The sequence below is a fragment of the Lichenostomus cassidix genome, chromosome Z (assembly GCF_008360975.1).
Source record: "Lichenostomus cassidix isolate B80296 chromosome Z, HeHo_3.0, whole genome shotgun sequence".
Lineage (NCBI taxonomy): Eukaryota > Metazoa > Chordata > Aves > Passeriformes > Meliphagidae > Lichenostomus > Lichenostomus cassidix.
In genome coordinates, this window is record NC_139511.1 from 67,567,976 (window position 1) to 67,590,363 (window position 22,388).

Consider the following 22,388-nt stretch of genomic DNA (forward strand, 5'->3'; position numbering starts at 1 on the left):
TCCGCTCACCTCGTCACTTTTTTAAAACTCTCCATAATTTTCATCCTTAGTTGTGCAATGATAGAGAGTTTTTACAAGCAGTAGAACATTCTTTGCTGCTTTGGTGAAGAAAAAGGACCAGCAGAATGCTAAAAGTTTTACAGAAACACTGTCCTGCAGTAAATTCTTGGAATAATAAAGTTCTCACTTGAATTATATGTCTCTGTTCTTTATTTTGCTACAATTCATTAATAGTAGTTGAGGCTAATTTGTGCATGTTTGTTGCAAGATGGTGAACAGAAATAAATTGGTCAGTAAGTAGATGCATGAAGCCTGTTGTGAAGTGGCAAAATTCTGCTTGTGTGGAAACCAGTTGCAAGATATGATTGACTCCTGGGGCTTGAATTTCAACCAGGTCTTGCTTGAGCAGTTGAGGGTAGTGGTGTTTTCCCAACTTGTGTGACTGCTGAAGGAGAGAGCTCTCCTCTACTTTTCTTTCTCTTTGTATTTTTTACTTCCTCCAACTCTCATTCCCACTGCACTTTTGAACATTGAGAATGTGTGTGCCAGTGCATTGGTTAATTTGCTGAAGTAGGCATGACTTTGTCTTGGTGTGAGTAAATTTGGTGCTGGCTACATTGGTATAATGTCTTCGGGGAAAAAAAAAGAGTTTCTGGACTGTAAAGATCTGCTGCTGGGGATTCCAGCGGCTGACATCACTTTAGGTGTTTGGAATTTTATGGAATTGGATTTTGAGACAGGCTCAAAAGAAAGGACTCAGCTGTATCTTTTCCTAATCCTCCTTTCTAGGCTAAATAATGGTAGTTTTTGATGTATGCTGCCACCTGTAAATCTAACAATTATCTTGCCTTTCTTTGAGTGTATCCTTTTAAGGTGAAATGAGAGTGGCAGACTGGAGCCAGAGTTTAAAATACTCGAACATGGCAAATTTGAGCTTTTTAATTTATTGTGTCAGCAGATTCTTTTAAAATTTTTTTTATAGAGGAATTTCTGAGTAGAATGAGTCATGCCCATGAATGCCAAAGTGCTTTGTGAGTAAATGGGATATTCTTAAGCGTGAGCAGTCATTATTTTCAAAATCAACCAGCGTGGCACCTTCGTGTTTTCAGCAAGGTCCTCCTGGTGTTGTGGTGAAAGTGGCACAGTAAGAGTAAATTTTGTCTCTCCCTATAAGCAACATCCTTTCTAAAGAGGCAAAGAAGACTCTTCCTGAGCTTTTATTCCTGCAGGCTCCTCCTGAAGCAGTCATCAGCTTATGCAATGAAATGAGCAGTGACATGGTGAAGACACAGAAAGATTCTTGTGCTCATACTTGCTGGCAGTGTCAGGACACATTAGCCTCTTCTGAGAAGGAGCAGCGCAGGGCCCGCTGGGACATAGCCAGTTGACTGTGGAACATTAAGGACTTGCTAGACACCACACTGAGAATGATTATGAAGTGTTCTGGAGTGAAATACTTTAAGTGATATGCAGATTTTGAGAGCTCACTCTGTCTTGGCGTTTGGCTGAATGGAGAGGATCATAACTCCTTAGCAGAGAAAGTGAATGTGTGTGCTTGCAAGCATTCACTTCTCTCCTAACTGATATATAGCCATAGTTCTGTGACTTTGGGGCTACTAGTGTGGCAGGTGCATCATAAATACTTCTCCCCTGATCACAGATGCTTGTACAGCTCATATATGCAATTTGCCTTTTGAGCGAGCAGAGGCATTGACTAAATGATGTAGAATGGTTCATGAAAGTTTAATTTTTGTTTTTAGTGGAGAAAATTGGAATCTAACTACTTTATATTCTTTCTTTCTTCAAACAAGATAAACATGGAGAAAACTGGCTTCCTGTTGTCTTCACAAACAAATCTTCAAAAGCAATTTAGATAGAAAGGTATCATAATGCCCTTATGCACCCATGGGAGGGAGTGATTTTCCTTTCCAAATGAGATACAAGATAATTTTTGCTATTATGTTAGTGTCTTCCTGGCTAAGATCACTGGCTTGCTCAGAATGACTTGTAACTGGCAGCTACTAACAGCCTTCAGACACCTCTTTGTCCCTTACTGAGAAAATGCTTCCCTCTTCCCAACACGTTGGATTCCTAAACCCTTTGTAGGGTGCTAGCAGTTTGGGGTTCTAGTAGCCTTTTCTACTGTCTTTGATATGAAGTTGAAATTGACCAACTAAAATTGAAATTTTCTAACAAAAGGTGAAAATGGGCATCAAAACAGAGTGTTTATTTCGTTACAGAACTGGAAACCATTGCAGAGGTTTCAGTAAAGCTATTATAGTGTATATCTGCTGTTTTTCTTCTAGTCCTTAAGATCCTTGAAGGACAACTTGCCTGTGGCTTGTATTACAAATGTTGTGTGTTTGGCCTCTTGGGTTGCTTTCTCTTCAGGGTTACACTACTTCATATTTAACCAAATTATTACCTGGCTTTAATGTCAAAATCTTTTCTCTTTTTTTGGTGTGTTACTTTAGGAGCAATTTTGTGCTGCCGTTTTCTTAATTGGTCAGGCAGTGAGACTGCAAATGAGATATCCCTAAGCTTGTCTGGGAATTACTTTGTGTTGATAGGTAAAGCATGCCCAGGATTATGGTATCACCAATCACACTTACCTTCTGTGCTTAAAAAGTCATTTGTAGCTATAAATTCATGCTGTGAAATCTAGTTTTGTATTTTGCAGGTTGCATATCGTAAAATTTATCCATTGTGTAGCAATTTCAATTAGGTTTTGGGCCCATAGTGCTTGTGGTTTTTTGTTATTTTTTTCTCCTGTATACAAGCTGCACATGATACTTGAGTAAAAAGTATCAGATTTTTGAACCCGGATCCTTGGACCAAAATTCTGTTTCTGTCTTTTCAGAGTGTTTCTTCAGGTGGGGTTCATAGTTTCACTCCATGGGATATATATTCTTGGCTATGCATGATGGTCTTTTCTTGGCCCTTGCTTTTTTTTTTTTTTCCTCATATGGTGGCCTTGCCTGTTCAGATGCCATTCTTTGCCTGGAAATAAAACTTGTGGTGTTCAAGAATGGTAACTAAAATATTTTCATCTTTGCTAGCTAGTTGGCAGACTAATGTCTGTTAGGTAGGTTAGGCAGGTTAGTGTTTCTTAAAAGGTAAGTGGTCCCAAGGAGTATAGTGAAGTTTCCAGTGTCTATATTTCTATTTTTTGTTTAGTTTGTCTTCTGTCTTAACTAGCTGAGATGCAGTGTTCTTTATGCATTTCAGGTTTCTCTTGGTGAAAGCTCATTTAAAAAAATTTAAGAAATAGAAGACGTTTTTAATTTTCTTTTTCAACTCTGCCTTCAGTCAGAAAGAGCTGAGTTGTGTCCCTAGTGTAGTGTTGATGTGAGTATTACCATGGCTCTTTCTTGTGCATGTCAGTTTTTCATTAAACAAATAAAACTTGAAGTGCTGTTGACTTGTGCAGTGCTTCAAAAATTCCACCTGGAGAGCATCAGTCCTGCTTACTCAGTGGAATGAGTCAGTGTCATCAGCAAACTCCTTGATCAATTCCTTCTTTAGATCAGACAGAAATACTAGTATCAGCAGTGGACCTGGGAGCACACAATAATAATAATTGGAACTGGTGAACTAGGAATTCATTTTAACCCCAAGGCTGATGTCTTTGGAGGGCTTTTTGTCTATATATTTACATTATGAGTTTTTCTAAAGCGGCTCCTATAAAAGAAAATTAAAATATTTGTTTAAATGCATCTAGAATGGTATAGGCTTTGAACTGTTGAATTAAAAACAAATCTTGAACAAAGATGGTGCATGTCCTATGGCCCCAAGGTAGGTGAATGTGAATTGCATGCAGGAAAATTTTGCAATTCCGTTTTCTAAATGGAAGAAATAATTTTACTGATTCATCATCTTTGCTCTTAGCTGTCAGTCCTCTGTTTGATCCTGGATGCAAGAGCAATGGAACTGGACACCAGCATGTTGCTCAGTGGAGCAGTTTTGCCCTTTATAGTTGTGCCTTCATTCTTTCTGCTCTTTTCTGACCCAAGTGGGTGAACAGGGGGTGAAAATACTTTAGAGGAGCATTATATGAGCCTTGTAATGTTTTTGTGCAGCATCAGTGAAGTCCTCCACAGTTCTGCTAAAAATCATCTGTTCTTTACTGCCAGAAGGCAAAGAAATAAGTATATAAAAAAAACCCTCATGGAGCTATTTATAGGAAGTGACATAAATCCAGTATAATCTGATGGCATTCTTGTATTCCTTTTCTCTAACTTCCTTTTGCCACCTCCTGTGAGTAACCGTCTTTTGTATCTTGCCTGCCCTTTATGGGCTGTCTTCTGCTTTGTGATACATAAACACATACTGCCACATTTCTTCTAAGATCAGTTACTGTTCTCAGTCATTTACTACATAAGATATGTGGCACAATACATTCATGTGTCTGGGAGTGTGACAGCTTGCTGTGATCTGTGTTAAATACAAACACAGCATGTGAATGTGATGCACACTGATAAAAGCAACAAATCACAAAATCTAGAGATGAGTAAAGCCTGCTAGGTTGAGTCTGATATCTCTAGTGCTCTGGTCTTTCATACCTTATTTTCTTAGTTATTTTTATTTTCTTAGTTATTGTTTGATTTTAGTGTTATTGGGTGCCACCATAGCCCAGCATTTCAGTTGCCCCAAACCTTTTTCTCAAGCAGCATCACTCCTGCGTGTTACTGAGCAAGCTTCCTTCCTTTCATAGTGCCCTGGAGATGATAGTTGTGCTCTGCTTCCTTTCCAGTTCCCTGCCCTGCTCTTATTTCCTTCCTGTCCTTCATCCACATGGTCATTGCTGTCTTCATTGCAGTTTTCTAACTGATTCTTTTTTTTTTTGTTTTTGCATCTTTCACTGGTTATGTGAAGGAAGTCATATATGCTGTAGTCATACAGGTGTTTGAATTGGTCTTGGAGAAAACCAACGATGGACCATGGATAGGTGTGAAAGCCTCTGTCTGCAGCCTGTGGCTGTTACTGCATCTGGGAGCAAGGATGTGTGATTCCTCAAAAGTTTGTTGCCTGCTTAGCTAAGGAGTGCGGAGGTGTTGGTGTGTGTCCAGAGTTTAGACAAGGTAGCTCTCTTTGCCATGTTTCTTTAATGCTGCATTCACAACCCTTCTGACAGCCTGTGAGTAGAGGGGAAGGGGCTGAGGAACAGGTTGAACTCATCACACTTTTCCCGGCCAGGGCCAGGATTGTAAATGAGACCATGGGCATATGACTAGAGGAATGTTTTTACACTAAATCCATGTCTTTTTTTTTTTTTTTCCTTCTGTAATTCAGACACTTTCCAATTAATAGTTCGATCCAAGCTCTCAAACCACCCTAATTTAAAGAATTTGATTGTATGGTATCTGTTGTTTGTCTCCCTCTAGGTTTGTAGAGAAAAAGTGTGACTTTCAGTATTATTTCCAACTTCATGCAGTCTGCTTGAGCTGATATGGAAAGGGCTGTGTGTTGATTTTGGAGTTGGGGAATACTGCTTGTCTGTACTTCTCTCCAGGGGGGTGACCCATTTGTGGTATTTATGACTTTTCCACTGGAAGATCAAAACAAATCTGTGCCCTCTTAGGGGAAACTGTGATATCGAATCTATGGCTCAGTCCTTGAAGGGAACTTTCTGTTAAGAATATGAGTGAGATGAGCCTTCCACTCATCTGGAGTGGAAGGCTTAGCCTAATGCTTTTATATATATATAAATATATATATGTATAAAATATTTCATGTTTTTTTCTCCTCTTTCCTCTTCCTGTAAGGTTGTTCCACTTAATGGAAGTTAAAATTGGAGTTTTCTAAAAGTTTTATTGCTTTGGTCTCCTGTCACCTGTGTTGTGGCAGCTGTTTCATCATCATAAAAGACTGAACTTTAAGAGCCTTCAGCAGGAGAAATTACCTAAGTGCAGAGCAATAATATTTATTAGTCTAAGCTCATTACTTAATATTTTTGTGGAGCTTTTATAGAATCATGATTTCCAAGCCACATTTTTTTGCATAGTTACAGGATCATCTGTGCATAATGATCTTCTTGCCTACGTGAGACCAGAATAATTGTTTTTACAGCCTGCTCTTGAGGTGCAGAACAAATGATTATTGTAAGCCTTTCTCACATTGTCATCTTTTAATCTTGATCCAATTATTTACACTGAGCAGCAAGATACAGGGTGCCATGCCCCAGACAGAAAGGAAAATTTACTCCTGCAGCTTGATATTTGAAAATCATCAGAAAAGGACAAACTGTTTTGTTTGGAGAAAGCTAACAAGAAAAATGATTCTTTCCTGGACTTGTATTTGACCAGTAAAGGTGAAAGAAGGATTAGTTTACAGATTAAAAAATAGAAAAGTTTTACAGAATTTCCTTCCTGTCTTGTCAGCTAAGCTCTCCCATTTGAGTTTTCTGTCTTCATGCCCTAGGTTTGTAAGGATCTCCCAGTGAGTCTTCATTATGGCTACAGGGAATCAGACTGGACAAACCTAATTGTGGGTTTGGTCCCTTACTTTGTTCTTCCAGACTGCCCATTAATGTGCATGTACTCTACTGAGACCAGTGTTTTTGGGAAAAAAAAAAAGATGTATTTCATAAGGTCATACGCATCTTTGCGTATTACACATACGCAGTGTAATATATTAAAATAAACATTGTGAGGAACTAACATGCTTAAGGGTGGGGAGAGGATGTTATCCATTCACCTGCAAAGTGGTGGAGGAATTGGAAGTCAGGCACTGTGGTTATTGGCATATATTTTATTTTTCTCAAATTCTTTTCAGGGTAAGTGAAGAAAAAGAGGTGACAGAAGAACGGCTGAAAGCTGAACAGGAGTCGTTTGAGAAGAAGATCAGACAGCTAGAGGAGCAGAATGAACTTATCATCAAGGAAAGGGAAGATATCCTTTAAAAATATGTGCAATGGCTCACTGAAACAAAAAATGAAGTACAGAGAAATAATTGTTCTAATTTATGGCATAGAATAAATCTGCATGTGCTGCCATTCAAAAGCAATCAGAGAGATGACTTGTCAGCATGTGACACTGGTTCATTTGAGCTTAAAACTGCCATCCAGCTGTTCCTATGATGTTGTTTTGCTATGAAATACATATTTGTCAACTAAAAATGACAATAAGGAATTTACACATTAAAATATTATTATAGATTTTTATATATTTTTTTCAAATTAATTCTGTTAGGTGGTTGTAATTTTGATCTAAAACTTGCATGGTATTTCATTTCTCTCCAAATCCAGGAAAAGACAATCCACACTAAATGCATATAAACTAAATACACCTACTAAGAGGTTTAGCTAGTTTAGACATTTTGTTTGGTGTAGGGTTTGGTTGTTTATAAAAACAGCACATTCTCTTTTCTTACAGACTGTAACTTGCATTTTTTTAAGCTGCATATACTCAGTCCCAATCCTGGAATATCACATGCAAAGTCACTATTGCAGGAATTGCAGTTTTCCTTTGTGTGGTGTGACAGACCTTTACAAAATTCTTTTGTTCATTTCTCTTCTAAATCTCTGATACGGATGCTTTGTTGCTAAATTTCTCAGGGGGTAATGGTTGACTGCAGTGGGATATGGAAGACACAGGGTTGCAACCACAGCAAAAGCAAATAGTGAGTGATTCATCAAGAGCTTCATTTCTGATAGGGAGGGTAGTAATGCTGTTTCAAAAAGCATGATGGAGCCCAGTGTCTAGTACTGTTTTCAGTCTTGAGCCATTCCTTGTTCAAGTTTAATGTGAAGTTAGTGACAAGAAAGGGCTGTTCAAGCTATGGGCCAGTGTTGAAAGGGAAATAAACAGAGATAATTCAGAAACTTAAACTTGAAGATAGAGGAGGGTTCTGGAAAATTCAGGCAATCCTACTTCATGGTTTGGCACTGGGAAGCTTAACAAAAACAGTGCTTTCTTTATGATGGAACTTGCTTGGCTTAGGAAAGGTGTTCAGTGACTTGTGGTCTCTGTCAGCAGGGTATTGCCCATGATGACCCAGAACATGACTTGAAGCACAGTGGGACTTACTTTTTTAGAAAGGATTTTGTCTGTTTGTACTAAGTAATATACACATCAACAAACTTAGCTGGCCTTGAACAGTTACCGGAAAAAATTAGACTTGAGGTATTTCATGAGCCATTAGATGTCACGACTCTTTGACATGGATTTCACTGAAGCCAGTATTTTGTTGTATATTACATGTTGTGTATTCAGTCAGCTCATGTGAGTGTGGGTGGGATGCATGTTCCTGACTTTTTTTGCAATTTATCCACATAAAGCTTTCATTAATTCATATGAGGTTTATTTGGCTACTTGAAAGTAGGCATGCTTGCTTGGCGTTTCTGGTTTTTTTTTTTCCCCTTTCTTTTTTTCTTTACCAGAAATAGATTGCACAAGCATGAATACTTTTCCAGAAGTCTGGTAGACATGGCAGAAGGTTAATGCATGCAATTTTACACTTCATAAAACTCTGTAAAACCTAGATATATAAAACAAGGTTATAATTTAAAACAATGTAATTTTAACTACTGCAATACTTGCCTATCATACATGAATGATTCAAGATCTTCAATGTAACTCTGATCACTTAATTTTTTAAAGCTTGTTGCAGAGACAATGAATAGTAGAAATGACTTGGTGAGGCTGAATACAGATGATGGCTGTTTCAAGTACAGCAACTTGAAATTCTTTAAGTTCTTCTGGATTGTAGTGTCCACTTGCAAATAAGATATCAGGGATATAATACCATAAGAAAAAATCTTCAAGTCTGTTAAAATCAATTTTACTTTTTCTTTTTTTTGCCCCTCATAGCTGATGTATTCTTTATAAGATTACTTTCTTTACTGCAGTATTTAAAACTACCCTGCAGTAATAAATTGGTTCTTCTCATATGACTGTGGCTATCCAGCAAAGTGCAATTTCAACTTGGTAAAGATTTAGTTCACTTAGCACTGGGACTGTGTGGCATTTTTTTCAGCAATATCTATTTTTGTTATTTTGTTTTTTCCTTGAGATTCTTGCAGGAGAAGTATTGTTTGGTGCTTGAAATCCCTCCACTGAGAAAAATCGGTCCTTATTTTGTTGTGGTTGGTTTTTTTCCCCTGAGAAGCTGTGAGGACCCGTCTGTTCAAATTTATTGCTGATGAACTATGACAGAAGCTTTGGGGGTAGGGAAATGGATGGTATGCAATGATCTCACTACAAAACTTTGAGTAATCTAGCAGTATTTAAAGAACACTATCTGTCCTCAGCCGAAGCTTACATTTGCTTTGGAGCTGCTCGGTGGTGTCTGGGTAGGGAACAACACCTAAAATTACATGCAGGTTTAGAAATCAATTCTACCCTTCCTTAGCAGCTGAAACTTTTAAAATGAAGTACTTAGTACTAGGGCTGCTGCTAATGGAGAGCAGCCCTGACAAGCATGCTGTGAACCATAAATAGTCCAGCCTCTTGTCAGGGTTGCCAAATACTTAGTATCACAGAATTAGGGAAAATTAGGCATTTCAAGTAGTGAGCTGGTCTACACCTTCCTAAAGCAGTATTTAGACCTATAATCTTATCCTGTAATTGGGTCAAAATAAGGTATTTTGGCTTGGTTTTTCATGTAATATTTACACTTCAAACTGACTTCTTTCAAAAAAAACTTGATCCAAAGTGTTTCAAACAATTCCAAAACCAAAAGAGGATCTAAACTTTATTTTGCTTATAATAAACTCTTTCGCTTATAATAAACTGGAAAGTTCTAGTGCTGCTGGTCTTAGGAGATGTTGCACTTAGTAGTGTTAAGGTTTGCATGCTGTTATGACATCTCTTGCTGTTCTTACTAAAATTTGCCCAGTTGGGCTGAACTGCATAATCCAGTAACAGCTGCTCCCATTCCTTTGATGCCCTCCACAATGAGACATCTTACAACTGTGAAGATGAGAAATTGGTGGGGAAAAAGCTTACTTAAGCTTCTGAAAGTGAAGCTTAAGTAAGAGATGGAGGGGGAAAATGTAAATTAAGTGTGTATTGGGAAAGTGAGACCTAGAAACTGTCAGGAAAGAAAGACTGGGAAAAGGAGGTTGGGCTGGACATGACTGGTGGGAAAGCAACAAAAACGTGTGACTGATGTGTTCAGGAATGTTTTTGGGATAAGCAGTCAGGTTAATAAAGCCAGGAAGGTGTCTAGGTTCATAGGTGACCTAGGAACAGTCAGACGATTGTGAGGCTGCTGATGCAGGTAGGGATGTAGCTGTTCAGGGTATTCAAGCACTCTATGAACTTGAAACAGAATTTGGGACTAAGCTCGTGTGAGAAGAATTGCCATGTGTAACCTCATTTGTTGTCTTCTTCAGCATCCACTTTAGGTATTCATGTTCTCTTTGCTGCTGCATGGATACATTCTGAGTGACTAAACTGCTTCTAGTGGCAGTCTAAATTCTGGCATTGACTTTGAAGTGTGTGACTTGCAACTTCCTTGTTCTTATTTGTGTAATTTCATTTACGTTTTCACAGTAAGGGATGAGCAGTGTGCACTATGTTATGCACATAGAGTATGTGTGCTGCTTCTTTTTCCACTTCTGCTAGGAGCTCTTAATAGAAAAGCTTCTGGCTTTCCTTTTTTTTCCCTGATGTCTTTTCAGGCATCTATTATTAATTTAGGTCCCAAATAATATTTAATGTAACAATCAGGAATATATCCTATGTAGGATAGTCCCAGTACCGTCATAAAAGATGTCTTAGGAAAAAAATTTAAATGAGATTATTAAGAAACAAATACTACTGATATTTCATAGCTCAAAGAAATCATGTTGTGGTCTTTAGCTTTTCTTGTTATCACCATTAGGGATTTTTTTCATGTAAATTTGATGGTGTTGCATAAATGAAGAAGAAAAACGTTCTTAGTATTTCTGTGAAGATTTATTAATAGGTGAAGAGGGAACATATTTTAAAAAAATTTAAAAATTGATTATTAAATTCTAAGCTCTGCTTAAATTACTATTATGTAGGCAAAGAATAGGCAAATAAATGGAAGAAGAGATTCTGTATATTATGAACTTTTCTTTTTGTAGATTTAAACTAATCAGCTGTACTAAACTGCTGTTCTGGTTCATATTTAGCATGTACCTGGGTTACGTAAACTTTTTGTAGAAATTATTTTCTGACTGAAAAAAGACTTACAAAATGATGTAGCTCTGAAATATGATCTATGTCCAACCCCCCTGGACAGAGACATCTCCCAGCAGAGCAGGTTGCTGAAGACCCAGCCAAATTCATACAACAAATACTATATGATTTACTTGGTTAGTCTTAAAATTGATCACAGACTCTGTTTACATATGTCCTTAATATTACAGAACTACTTAATTAGTTGGTTTTGCATGCAGTTAACATGAATATTAATTTAACTAAAACACTTCATTTGCTTATAGCGTTAGTGAGACATAGAATATTAATTTGCTGGAAGAATAATGGGCTTTATAAGCATTATCTAGAGACTTTAATAAAATGCTTTTAGTTTTGCCATGGTACTGTTCATTACATTAGTCTTGCATACATAAATTAGGGCCACTTACATATTTTCTCCTTTTCCTATCTTACTGTGCTAATGTAAAATTAGTAATATTTTTCAGAAGAAAAAGAGTTACAAACTTGCTTAATGCAAAGAAAAAAATGGTAGAAAAGGAGGTATCAGTACAGAATTTACTAGCTGGTTCTCTCTTACTTTCTCTATAATGTTAAATTTGATTTTCTGAAAATAAGAGCATTTCTACTTCCTTTCCTTTTTTAATCAGACCCACCCAGTTGTCATCACAGGTGAAGGAACAAAGAAGGTTTTGCACAGAAAGGCTTTGGCCATGGACGTTGGATGTGTGGTCCCAGTGTCCTGTGTTGTGGATTCATGTGTGTGTGTGTGCCACCCCAGGGCTGCTGTTGGCACGGGGACAGTCTGAGCTCAAAATGACAGGACAGTGTCAGGGGGAGGTGGGGCATGGACAGTAACCCTGGAGTTAAGCACCTGTGTGTGAAAATGGGTCCCAGCCTTGCTGTGCCCTCACCCCCCCAAAAAAAAAAGGCAAGAAGAAAATTTCTATATGAAAGCAAATTTGCCATTTGCAGGAAACTTGGGCTTTTGAAAGTCAGGCTATTTATTTAAAACTTAGTAACAATTTTAGAGATTAACTTTGGCTAAGTCTGCTCCTGATGGTGTAGTTTCTGACAAGTTATGAACTGAGGGTTTGAAATGACCGTCATTATTTTTCTTTTATTTCTTAACTTGGCTCCCTCAGCTTATCATTTTAAGTTTTTTCCCTTTCTATTTTTCATATATGAATGCATACTACATATCTTCTTGTGCATCATAATTTGTTTGAAGGTGTGTGAGGAGAATGAAAAATTAGTATTTTGCTCCTTTCTTCCATTTTATCCAACTACTTCACTCTTTGAAGGTGTTTCTCTTACTGTTATTCCAGGTATCCTACTAGTAAATGTTTCTAAGCAACCATTGTGGTCTATTGGAAAAAAGCTGCACTTATTAAAAAGTCCCTGAATATTTATATGCTATTCTGTAACTGCAGTATTGGCTAAATAATGTATCTATTTACGAACTTAAATGTAGAAGAATCAGTCAAGGACTATTGGGTAAATAAGATATTTTGAATTTTTCATGAACTTTTAAACTAAAACAAGGTGAAACATATTGTAATGTTGAGTGTTCAAATGGATCAATGGATGCAGATTCATTTAAAGCTTTCTGTGCTTAATCCTAGTTAGTGCTTAGAACACAGTCTTGTCGCTGTTGAGCCGCTAGCAGAGAAAAAGACTCGAGAGCTCAGTGTGACAAGAAAGAAGAAGTTTATTATTTTGATTTCAATATATATAGACTTTTCAAAGGTCGCCCAGATTGGTCAGTCAAAAACCTCCCCCTAGGCCTGATTGGCCAGGCCTGAACTGTCCAAATCTTGAGACACTGTTTAAAAAACATCCAAACTTTATCTTTGTTTATAAAACACAGAAGGGTGTTCTCACGAAAAAGACCTGTGCTAGCCACACAGTCTAGCCACACTGTCCATGTTATGAAAATACCCAGAATCAGCAGGCAGCATCTAAGCAGTCAACAACAGCCTCTGTAGAATATGAGGTGGACAGACTTTTTGCTCTGAAACTCTTCACTCAGTGGTGCAGGATTGTCTGTGAGATGGTACAGTGAGCATAGAAATACAGCTGTGGACTGGGAGAAGCAGAGTTGCTCTGTGTTCTGTACCAAGGGTGGATTGGTGTTCTGTATGTGTGTCTGACTGAAGAGTACATTTTCCCCCCCAACAGCTCTTGTATAGAATTTTGGGGTTCCCCTGAGGAGCGTGTTGAGGGCTAGTAGCATTTTCTCATCTCCTGTCTTTTGTGACGTTTTACACTGTGGTGATCTGTACCTGATACAGGAGATTTGATGATTTTTAATGATCTGAAGGAATAAGAGCTGGAGCTCTGCTCTGCCAGATTGTTGATAGCCACTGGTAGAAATATACTTTACAGACAGCCTGTGTCCTAGCTCTGGGTGCCTGAAGCACAGACTTAAGATATTATCTATATTAACTGTGTGGTGGTGTCAGAACTGGATAGGATGATGGGCTGCCCCTGTCTAAACAAAACAGGAGACACCTGTCATTGGAAATGCGCCTTCAGCCATATGGCAATCTCATATATCAATATCAGGTACTGTAAGAAAAAAAAGTGAACTGGTTCAGGTTAAAAAAAAAAAATTTCTCTGTAGAAGTCAGGCTGGTCAATTTAAGTGTCTCAGATAAAAGGCAGATCTTTCTTCTTTTTCTAGATGCTTAAACTGACCAGTCTACTTAACCTGACTGGATCTGACCCCTGGTTCTGTGGTTAGTGCTGAAACATTGGGCTTTAAGCATGTGAGCTTTCAAAGTGATGCTTGAATTAAATTTTTTCTGTATGGCATTTGGCTCATTTGGAAACAAAGACTGAGATCTTTTAAAAGGAGGCACAAATGGGAAAATGAGATCATTAATTGTTGAAGCTGGTACTGTAACAAATTGACTAGAAATGTGGATTCAGAGAAATTGATGTACTTTATCCTTCTAAACTAAATGAATTCTCCATCTGCTTCAGCTTCTCAACTATAATGAGGACGTAGGGCTGACTCTGCTATTGGTTTCTCTGTCTTCCTGCACTATTTTGGAAAGTTTAAACATTTCTTGCATAATTAAATACACTTTCAATAAATCAATCTCATAATAATTGTTGTTCAGGAGAGTTCATTATTCAGTTCAGTCTTTTAAATTACTGTTCTTCTTTAAAGGATTCTTCTGACGTAATGGCTTTTTCTAAATCCATTTGCCATGCTCTGGCTTGTAATTACTTTAGATTTGAAGAATAAAATGAATGGCTTTATTATTAATCAGTAGCAAATTTGTCTTACTGTTTTTAGAGTGGCCTTCACTCATGAAATCGTTTTAATGGTCTAGATAGCAAAACACTTCATACCTCTCTTTGAACAGAGATTTAGTGAAAGCAATCAGATAGTTTTGTGCGGTTTTTTTCTTCCATCTCTCTCCCATCAAACATTTGTCACAGTGACTGTCATCATGTATTTGCTGTTGTATTCTGTGAGCCGCTGGCCCTCTGAAAACCATATTTTGTTGCCTGCTTTTAGATTGGAATTTTTTCAGGCTGGAATAGGCTTTATGTTTGCCTTGTGCTGTGGGGGAGTACATTGCACTTAAGCCTAGCATTAATTTAACATTGGCTTTTAGAGTGGACATTGGCCTGCAAGAGCTTTGTCACTGTTCAAGCATGATGAAAACTGGAGCTATTCCTCACCCCCTTTCTATTGATGTGGGATTTCATAGTTCTTATTGACAGTGCTTTTGTGGTTGAGAGTTGCAAGTCTGTGCCTTCCCAGAGCAAAATGCTGTCTTGTTTTGCAGCAGCTGAGACTGGACAGGTAACTGTCCTCCATTAATCTTCTCCACCTAGCATCAGTTCTTCATCCACAGTCTCTTGTAAGGTTGCTCAAATCCATCCTTAATTTTAAACTGCCAGTCAATGCAAAACTAATATAAATGCATTTTTAGCCTTGCTAAACTTCTTAGGATCTAGTGGATGTTACACTAATATCTTATTTTCATAGACTGCTTAGAAAATGAAAGTGGGTTAGTTGTAGAGTTACAGACATTCAGTAAATCTCAGCTTTTAATTTCTTTAGGAATTCATGACTCTAACAGCACTCTTAGTTTTGTTTCCTCTATCAGTTGTGATGTTTAATCAAGGCTAAGAATTTTGAGTAATGCTGAGGAATTGGAGAAAACATCCAAAGAGGAATGAATAGCATCCTTAAAGTCTTAATTCCATGGCTCTGTAGGAGGTTATTGAAAGTGTAAGTGTAAAACTGGATGGAATTTATCTGGATACAAGAACTTTGGTGAAGACTTCCTCGTATGCCTTTTATCCTTAGTTCTGTTGGCATTACACCTTCTTTGGTCTAGTTTCAGCAGTTTTTTATTTCACATTTACAGTTTTCAGTTCAGATCCTAGTATGTATGTATTTATTTAAATACATTTTTAACTGTGGAAGTGGTAAGCTTTTACTGATGGCAGTACGGTCACTTTCATTGCGTGTATGGCAAGAGATTTACATGAAGGTCATCCCCTTCTTGGGACAAAAAATACCCCAGGGTTTATAGCATAGGGAGTACAGTTGTAGTAATAAGGATTATGTTGCTGATAAGTTCCCCTCAAGGCCCAGTGATGGTAATACCCCTATATTTTGTCTTTAAAGAAAACTGCTGAGAGGCAATAATTTTTTTTTTGTATGTGTCCCATTTTCATTAATGCATGGTAATTGATGGAGTTGCAGTGACTTGTAACAGTAATGAGTTCTAAACATAAGAATGCACTCCTTTCTAATAAGTGAGCACTGCTGGGGTTTAAAAGCGTACTAAATCAGTTGCTTTAGTATGAATTTATTAGTTTTTTTCAGCATTAGCTTTAATAGTAGTTATTTACATAAGCGTACATCCCATTAACCGCCATCAGGGCTGGAAAACATGCTGAACTGTTCATATTTTCATATAATTATTGAACATAATGGTATCATTTGCATTTCTAAACAGTGATGTTTCTGTCAGGCTTGGAAATAGTGTCTTTACGCAGTCCCTATTTCACATCCACTTATTTGACATCGTTAAATTTTATGCTAATGTGCTTCCCTAGAATGTCATCAGTAGGACAGATGCTTGCACTTTAATATACAAATCAGTGATGCTTTTCCCTCCCCCCTCCCCTGAACTGCAAAAGAAATAAAAAAGCATATCTGCACTTTTTAGATATAGTTTGTTTCATTCTAGAGAATCTATAAGAATTGAAACTTAGCTTTCACTCCTGTTAATCACTTCCAAATGTTGTAATAACAGATACCTCCATTGTGAATGGTGGAAGACTGTCCTCTGCCTGAAGGAGGAAGAGTCTTGGAAAATTCAAGGCAATTATGTTAAAATAAAAATTGTAGCCTTGAGCTTGCCGCCTGTGTAAGGCATGGAGCCTCATAGAGCAAGCTGCCTCTTCAGACAGTGGTCCATGGATTTGCTTGCCTGGCAGCAAGGCATCACTAAAAAAGGTTTAGGGAGGAAGTATTTCACCTGCTGGATTCTGTGTTTGTCAGCAGAAGTGCATTTGGAGTTGTACATTGTCAGGTTTTTTGTTTTACACTTAAACTATTTTTTTCATTTTGCAGACAGCCAGAGGTATATGAGCTCCTGCCAGCCTAGTGTGGATGGTAGTTGTTCTTGTATGAACAGTGTTGACTTTTTTTTTTATACAGGTGTAAGAGCTCTGATACTTGTACTGAAGTCAATGCTGAAAATAGAGCATCCAAAACCTGAGCAACGTTGCCAATAATTGTAGGTCTTAATGGGGAAATGATGGAATATAAATAAATAATCAGCAGTACCACCAAAACATCACTGCTTTTCTTCCATTTAAAAATGAAATGATTATGCTGCATCTGGTTCTGTATGAACTTTATCTTGGGATGGCTTGTTTACTGCAAGGAAAAAATAACAATTGAAATATAGTGTGTGTTGTTTATGAGCCAGACATGACCTGTGTGAATTGGTCTGGAAATCCAGTGAGTCTCCAGTTCAGTTTTCTGCTTTTTCTGACTTACCACATGTGACATTGGGCCATTCTGCTGTCTTCTCTCCTACTTCCCTATTTAAAAATTTGTAGTACTGCTTGCTGGCCTTCATGTGACATGAAAGGTTAAATGTATGCATGTTGTTCAGTTATGGCATTTCATGGACACACTCTGAAAATCTTAAATAAACCCCAAAATTTTAAGGTCAAGGAAAAGACGGAGGGAAGTATGTTACACAGTTTTGCCATTTTCATTGTTTTATGTATAAAAATAGATGTTAAAGATTACCTCTCTTGGTCATGTCTTAGAACAAGGTTGGAAGGAGGCACCCAAACAGAAAGAGGTACTTGGAGTGAAATGAAAAGGCATATTTTATGCATAAAGGGCCAAATGAGCAAACTGGAGATATATTCTGATGGGTTCTGGGCTTATGGTGTCTTTAATTATAGATGATTAACAATTTGCTAGTTGCTTTGCAGACAAGTGTAGAGACAAAAATCCCTGCTGGGAGGTGCTTGCAGTCTAAGAACTGATTCTGGTGGTGTGTAGAGAGAAGTATTTTAAGTCATGAGAAGTAGCAATATAAAAACAACAAAAATCTGCTTTCTTTATCTCAGAGAGAACCCTTGGATATTTGAAGGATTTCTATTACAGTTTTGAGCTTGCAGTTGGGCATGCAGCCACTTTATAGCAAACAATTTGGAGCCAGGTGCTTTTGGTACACCTTTTCCTCTGGATTAGAATAAGGACACACCAATGTAGAGTAGCAAATTTGTGAGATGTGCTAATTTCAGCTGTGAAGTACAGGGAAATTTAAAGAGAGCACCTCTGGCATGCAGAGCAGACTCTTGTACTGCAGATATTCTGAGCTGACCTCTTGTCAATGTCTCATTTAAATCCTGAAAAGAAGACTCTAGGTAATTGGCAAGTATCCTTATTTTAATATGCAGCCATAAAAAGGTAACGTATGATGATTTTTAACATCAGAGGATTAACATTTTACCTTTAAATAAAATATGATTAACTGGCACAGAATTAAAAGTAATAGAACTGAAATATTCAAACTATGACTCTGTGGTGTCAGATTATGCGTCAAGTGTGACAGTTTAAGTACTGAAGTGATTTAAAAAATGAGTCAGCTGAAGGATGTATATCCCAAGTAGTGAGAATAAAATGGAATAAAACAATTGTGGCTATCAAAACTTTCTCGAAACGTCCTGGCTGAGTGAACTAGGAGACCAAAGTGTGGTGGTGTTTACAGTGACTGGGTCTTTCCCAGGTGTCAGTGCAGGTGCAGTAAGGGAGTAGTTGGCATGCTGTGATGGCATCCTAATCCATGAATTTTAAGCCACCAAGTAATGATTATACCTAAATTTAGTAGCCAGGCCAAGATAATTGCTTCTGGATTCATCTCCAGAGAGGTTCAAATATGATTGATTTAGCAATGTTTCTATTTTTCAGCAGTATGCAGTCAGTGAGGCTTTTTTTTATCCGCTTACAATTTCATTTCTGGTGGATTGGCACATGTTTTGATACATGAAGCTACATGTTTGCCATCAGAACTACTTAGTGTTACTGTTTGGGAATGTGAAAATGCCATTGTGAAGGTTTGTCATTTGACTTCTGCATATTTTAAGTCCTTGTTAGTAGAAATGATGCTTTTTTCCCCCACGTAGTAGTTCTGTAATCTCAGCTTGGAATTTGACAATAAAGTGGCACCTTGCTGTCTTCTGAAGTCCTGTAAATTAATTTTTAGAGTGCAATTTGGACATTTAATAATCTTCTTGTAGAGGTTGTTTTTGGCATGTTTGTGCACATTAAGCTGTAACACTTTGAGATTTTGTAGGAAGAGCCAAGAGGAGGATTGGAATATGGCTTATTCTAAAATGCAAAAATGAAAGAAGTGGTAAAGAAAATGTATTATGGTCACAAAGATTGGCAGGTCTAATTTTGTTTACATCCAGAGAACAGAATACTGAAGTAAGTGTGTTGCTTTCACGTAGTTTCTTCAGAGAGTAGAATTTCAGTAATGGTATAAAAATGCAAGCGAAGCATTTAACAGCCTTTATACTACAGGCTATAATACAGGAACTCTTCCACTGGATTTCTTCATATTTCAGTATCTTCAGGGAGAAGTTTTTGGTTTCTATAAATATTGCTGGGCACACTGATGAAAGATCCTTAGATGATTTTAAAGATTTTACTCATCATCTCTTAACGGTGCAGGATAAGACTCAAGTGAGCACAACCTTTAATGTCCAGCTGTCACTTCAGGTAACTGGACAAGTCCTGTGAGGCCTTATTGCTCTCTTTCAGTGCAAATAACCATATTTAACTTGCCATTGCTCTTTGCTTTAACCTGCTAATAAATCTACTGCATAAATTTTTCCTATGAAAAGAGGGAAATTAAAAATGAAAAATATGTTTCTAATTATCTGCAGAGAGAAGTTATGGGAGCAAGTAAAATGAACTGAATTCAGGACTGAATTTGATTATGTAAAGGATAGCCCAGTATTGTCTCTGGTAGTGTGGGGCTAGATATGGTAACCCAGAAAGGCTCATGGTTTCTCTAGAAAGCCATCTGGGTATTTCCTGGATACATCTGCTGTATAATCCTAGTTGAATCCTAGTTGAATTTAATGAATCCTAGTTGATTTTAATGAACTGTTTATATTGAACTTCTCTCATGTTGGCAAGGTTCATGTTGTATATTACACTTTCCGTTCTGGAAACAACCACAGGGCAGTCCAAAGATTTTAACAACAATATAGTTACATTGTTCTGACTGCACAGTGAACACATCAGAGAGTCTCCTGGCTTATCTGCAGGGGACAGATGACTATCAGGAACCTTCTGGCTCTTTCAAACAATCCTCTTAACATATTTATGTTTCTAAAACTGTAAATATCTGCCTTGGTTCATTTGTTAGTTCTCTTCTCTATGCCGTTTTTTAAGGATCAGTGTTTTAAAAGAGCTTCTAATGTTTTTTTGACACCTCTTAATTTCTAGGCTAGACACAGTCACAGCTAGCTTAAACATGCTTGTTCTTCTGCCAGTGTTTTGCTTAAATAGATCTTCCTCTATTTCATGTTTATGTAGAAGGGATTAGAGCAATAGACATTCTCTCTTTCAAAGTGAAAAGAGAGGACAAAGCGAGAGAAGTTTCACTTGTATGAATGATGGGAAGTCTTGGCTTCTGGATTAGAACAGGCTAGAAATCTGGCTGAAATGGAACAATGCTGAGAAGGATTGTATGACTGAAAGGTCAGAAAGCTTAGCAAAGTCAGGACAGCAATGTGTAGTAATTGAAATTTGTTTGCTTTTTCTTGCATATGGAAGCTGTCTTGATTAAGTTCATCTTTGCAAAGCTACACAGAAAAGCTTCTGGTTGGTGTTACAGAAAGTCCCCAAAGGTCAAACTTAAATGCACATGTATGTCATGATTAAAGGTTGGTCTTCTAAAGTAACTGAGATGATTGAGCAGACAAATGATGGTGTGACTTTTGACTTCCTGCATGGCAAAGGTGTCTTCTCAATTCTTCATGTGAGATATCCTGTTCAGTTTTGCTTTATCATCAGCCAGGTACAGCACTCTGGGTATTCTTTTGTTCATTTTTCAAGCACATTGAGCTGCTGTGAATGGTTTAAATTTTTACAGAAAAGGCTTCATGTAGCTAGATTTACATTAACTATGTAGCTAGCCCACAGCAAAGTCAGGATTTACTTCCCAGCATTATGATTTTTACCTTTTAAATACCAGTAATAAAGTAATGAGAGGTTTGGGGTTTTCATCTGCAACAGATGTATATTTTATTTGCTTTTCATGTTGTGGGTTTTCACTGTGCATGAAGAAATAAACATAGCTGAAATAATTCTGAAAGAAATTACAGGACAACTGATTATTAATTCAGAGTTGCTAAATGATATCCTTCAGTGTTTGGGCTCCATCTTTGTCTACCTCTGTCCCTCTTTTGGATGATATGCAGCTCTTTGCCATTGCCATGTCTGTTGCTCTTTGTAGACACTAAAATAGTTTCTTACCTCATATTTCATAGAAAACGTATGAAAGGAAAGCTCTGCAATTAATATCTTACTGAATTTTCTGCTAGTCCTTGAAATTAAGTAAAGTATGGGTAACTTGAATTGCAGGAGCTTTGTACTGCAGTTCACAGTTTTGACATAATATTACTGTGGCCATGCTGAATCAGTGATATTTTGTCTCTTACATCTTTTGGCCTCAAGAGCAACCCAAAAAGTGTTTGTGAGCTCTAATAAACACTGGTTCTTTCTCCTCGCTCTCCTCTCTGTCCATGCTGCATTGCTTAAGGTGTTCTTCTACTTCCTTTTTCTTTCAATGTCAAGAATTTTATTTTAATAGGACTTGTGAAATCTGGAGACTTATGGAAGATTACTAAATCTGCCAGAAGTTTATAAGGCTCATGAAAAGTATATGAGATTATGCATAAACTCTTTTTCACTCTTTGGATCTGCTTGCTAGATGATGTGAAACTTCATTCCCTAGGAAAGAGGCTTTCTACTCAGGAAGATAGCATGGTATATTCTCCAAATTTTCCTGGAAGATAATTAGTCTAACTGTCTTTGAAGTGTGTATGTGGATCTGTTTTTCAATGCTGTGTGTTTTGGAACAGTTGTGTTGTGTATTTGCTGTAGGTTGATTCAGTTTGTGTTATTTTGGAATTCAAGATTATCTTTTCATGTCTGCTTGTCATTGAAGATCATTTTTAGTTGGGAGAAGCATGGATGTAGGAGGGGGCAGGAAGTTTCAAGGGAAGCACATGCTGGTGTGAGGCACAAGGCTTTGTAGAGTTTCTTTGGGCAGCAGCATGGAGGAAAAGCATTTCCATCCCTTGTGGAATGGAGTTATGCTGTTACATCACACGAAGAGAACTGGAGATCATATCTTGGAGTTTCTACTCCAGACATTCTGACAACATCATGCTTCTTGATATGTTATCTGAGGGACTTTCAGATACCCTTCTTTAATAGCAAAGATAAGTGATGACCCACGTGCTGCCCATGCTGTCCAAGCTGTGGTGAACTCCTTGGAGAGATGTGCTGGAAGCCAGTTTGCTCAGTCCTCCCTCTCACCCTTGGCAGTGTTTGCCTTGCCCAACTTGATCCCTGTGGCATCTGTGGTCCAATGCTTTGGGTGGACCTAGAGCTGTGTTCACAGTGCCTTGTGTGCCTCTAATGTGGGCATGTCCAAAAAGGAGTGCAGTAGCCAGTCA

The 22,388-nt window shown here is 37.7% G+C and overlaps 1 protein-coding gene across 1 annotated transcript in view; it reads left to right on the forward strand.

The window, feature by feature from the left end:
• The window catches only part of KIAA1328 (KIAA1328 ortholog), a 143,276-nt gene that overhangs the window by 12,412 nt on the left and 108,476 nt on the right, over positions 1–22,388 (forward strand). Inside the window, exon 5 of the mRNA XM_085041909.1 lies at positions 6,775–6,890. Within this exon, the coding sequence (XP_084898035.1) occupies positions 6,775–6,890 (116 nt within the window). The remainder of the gene's footprint in view (positions 1–6,774; positions 6,891–22,388) is intronic.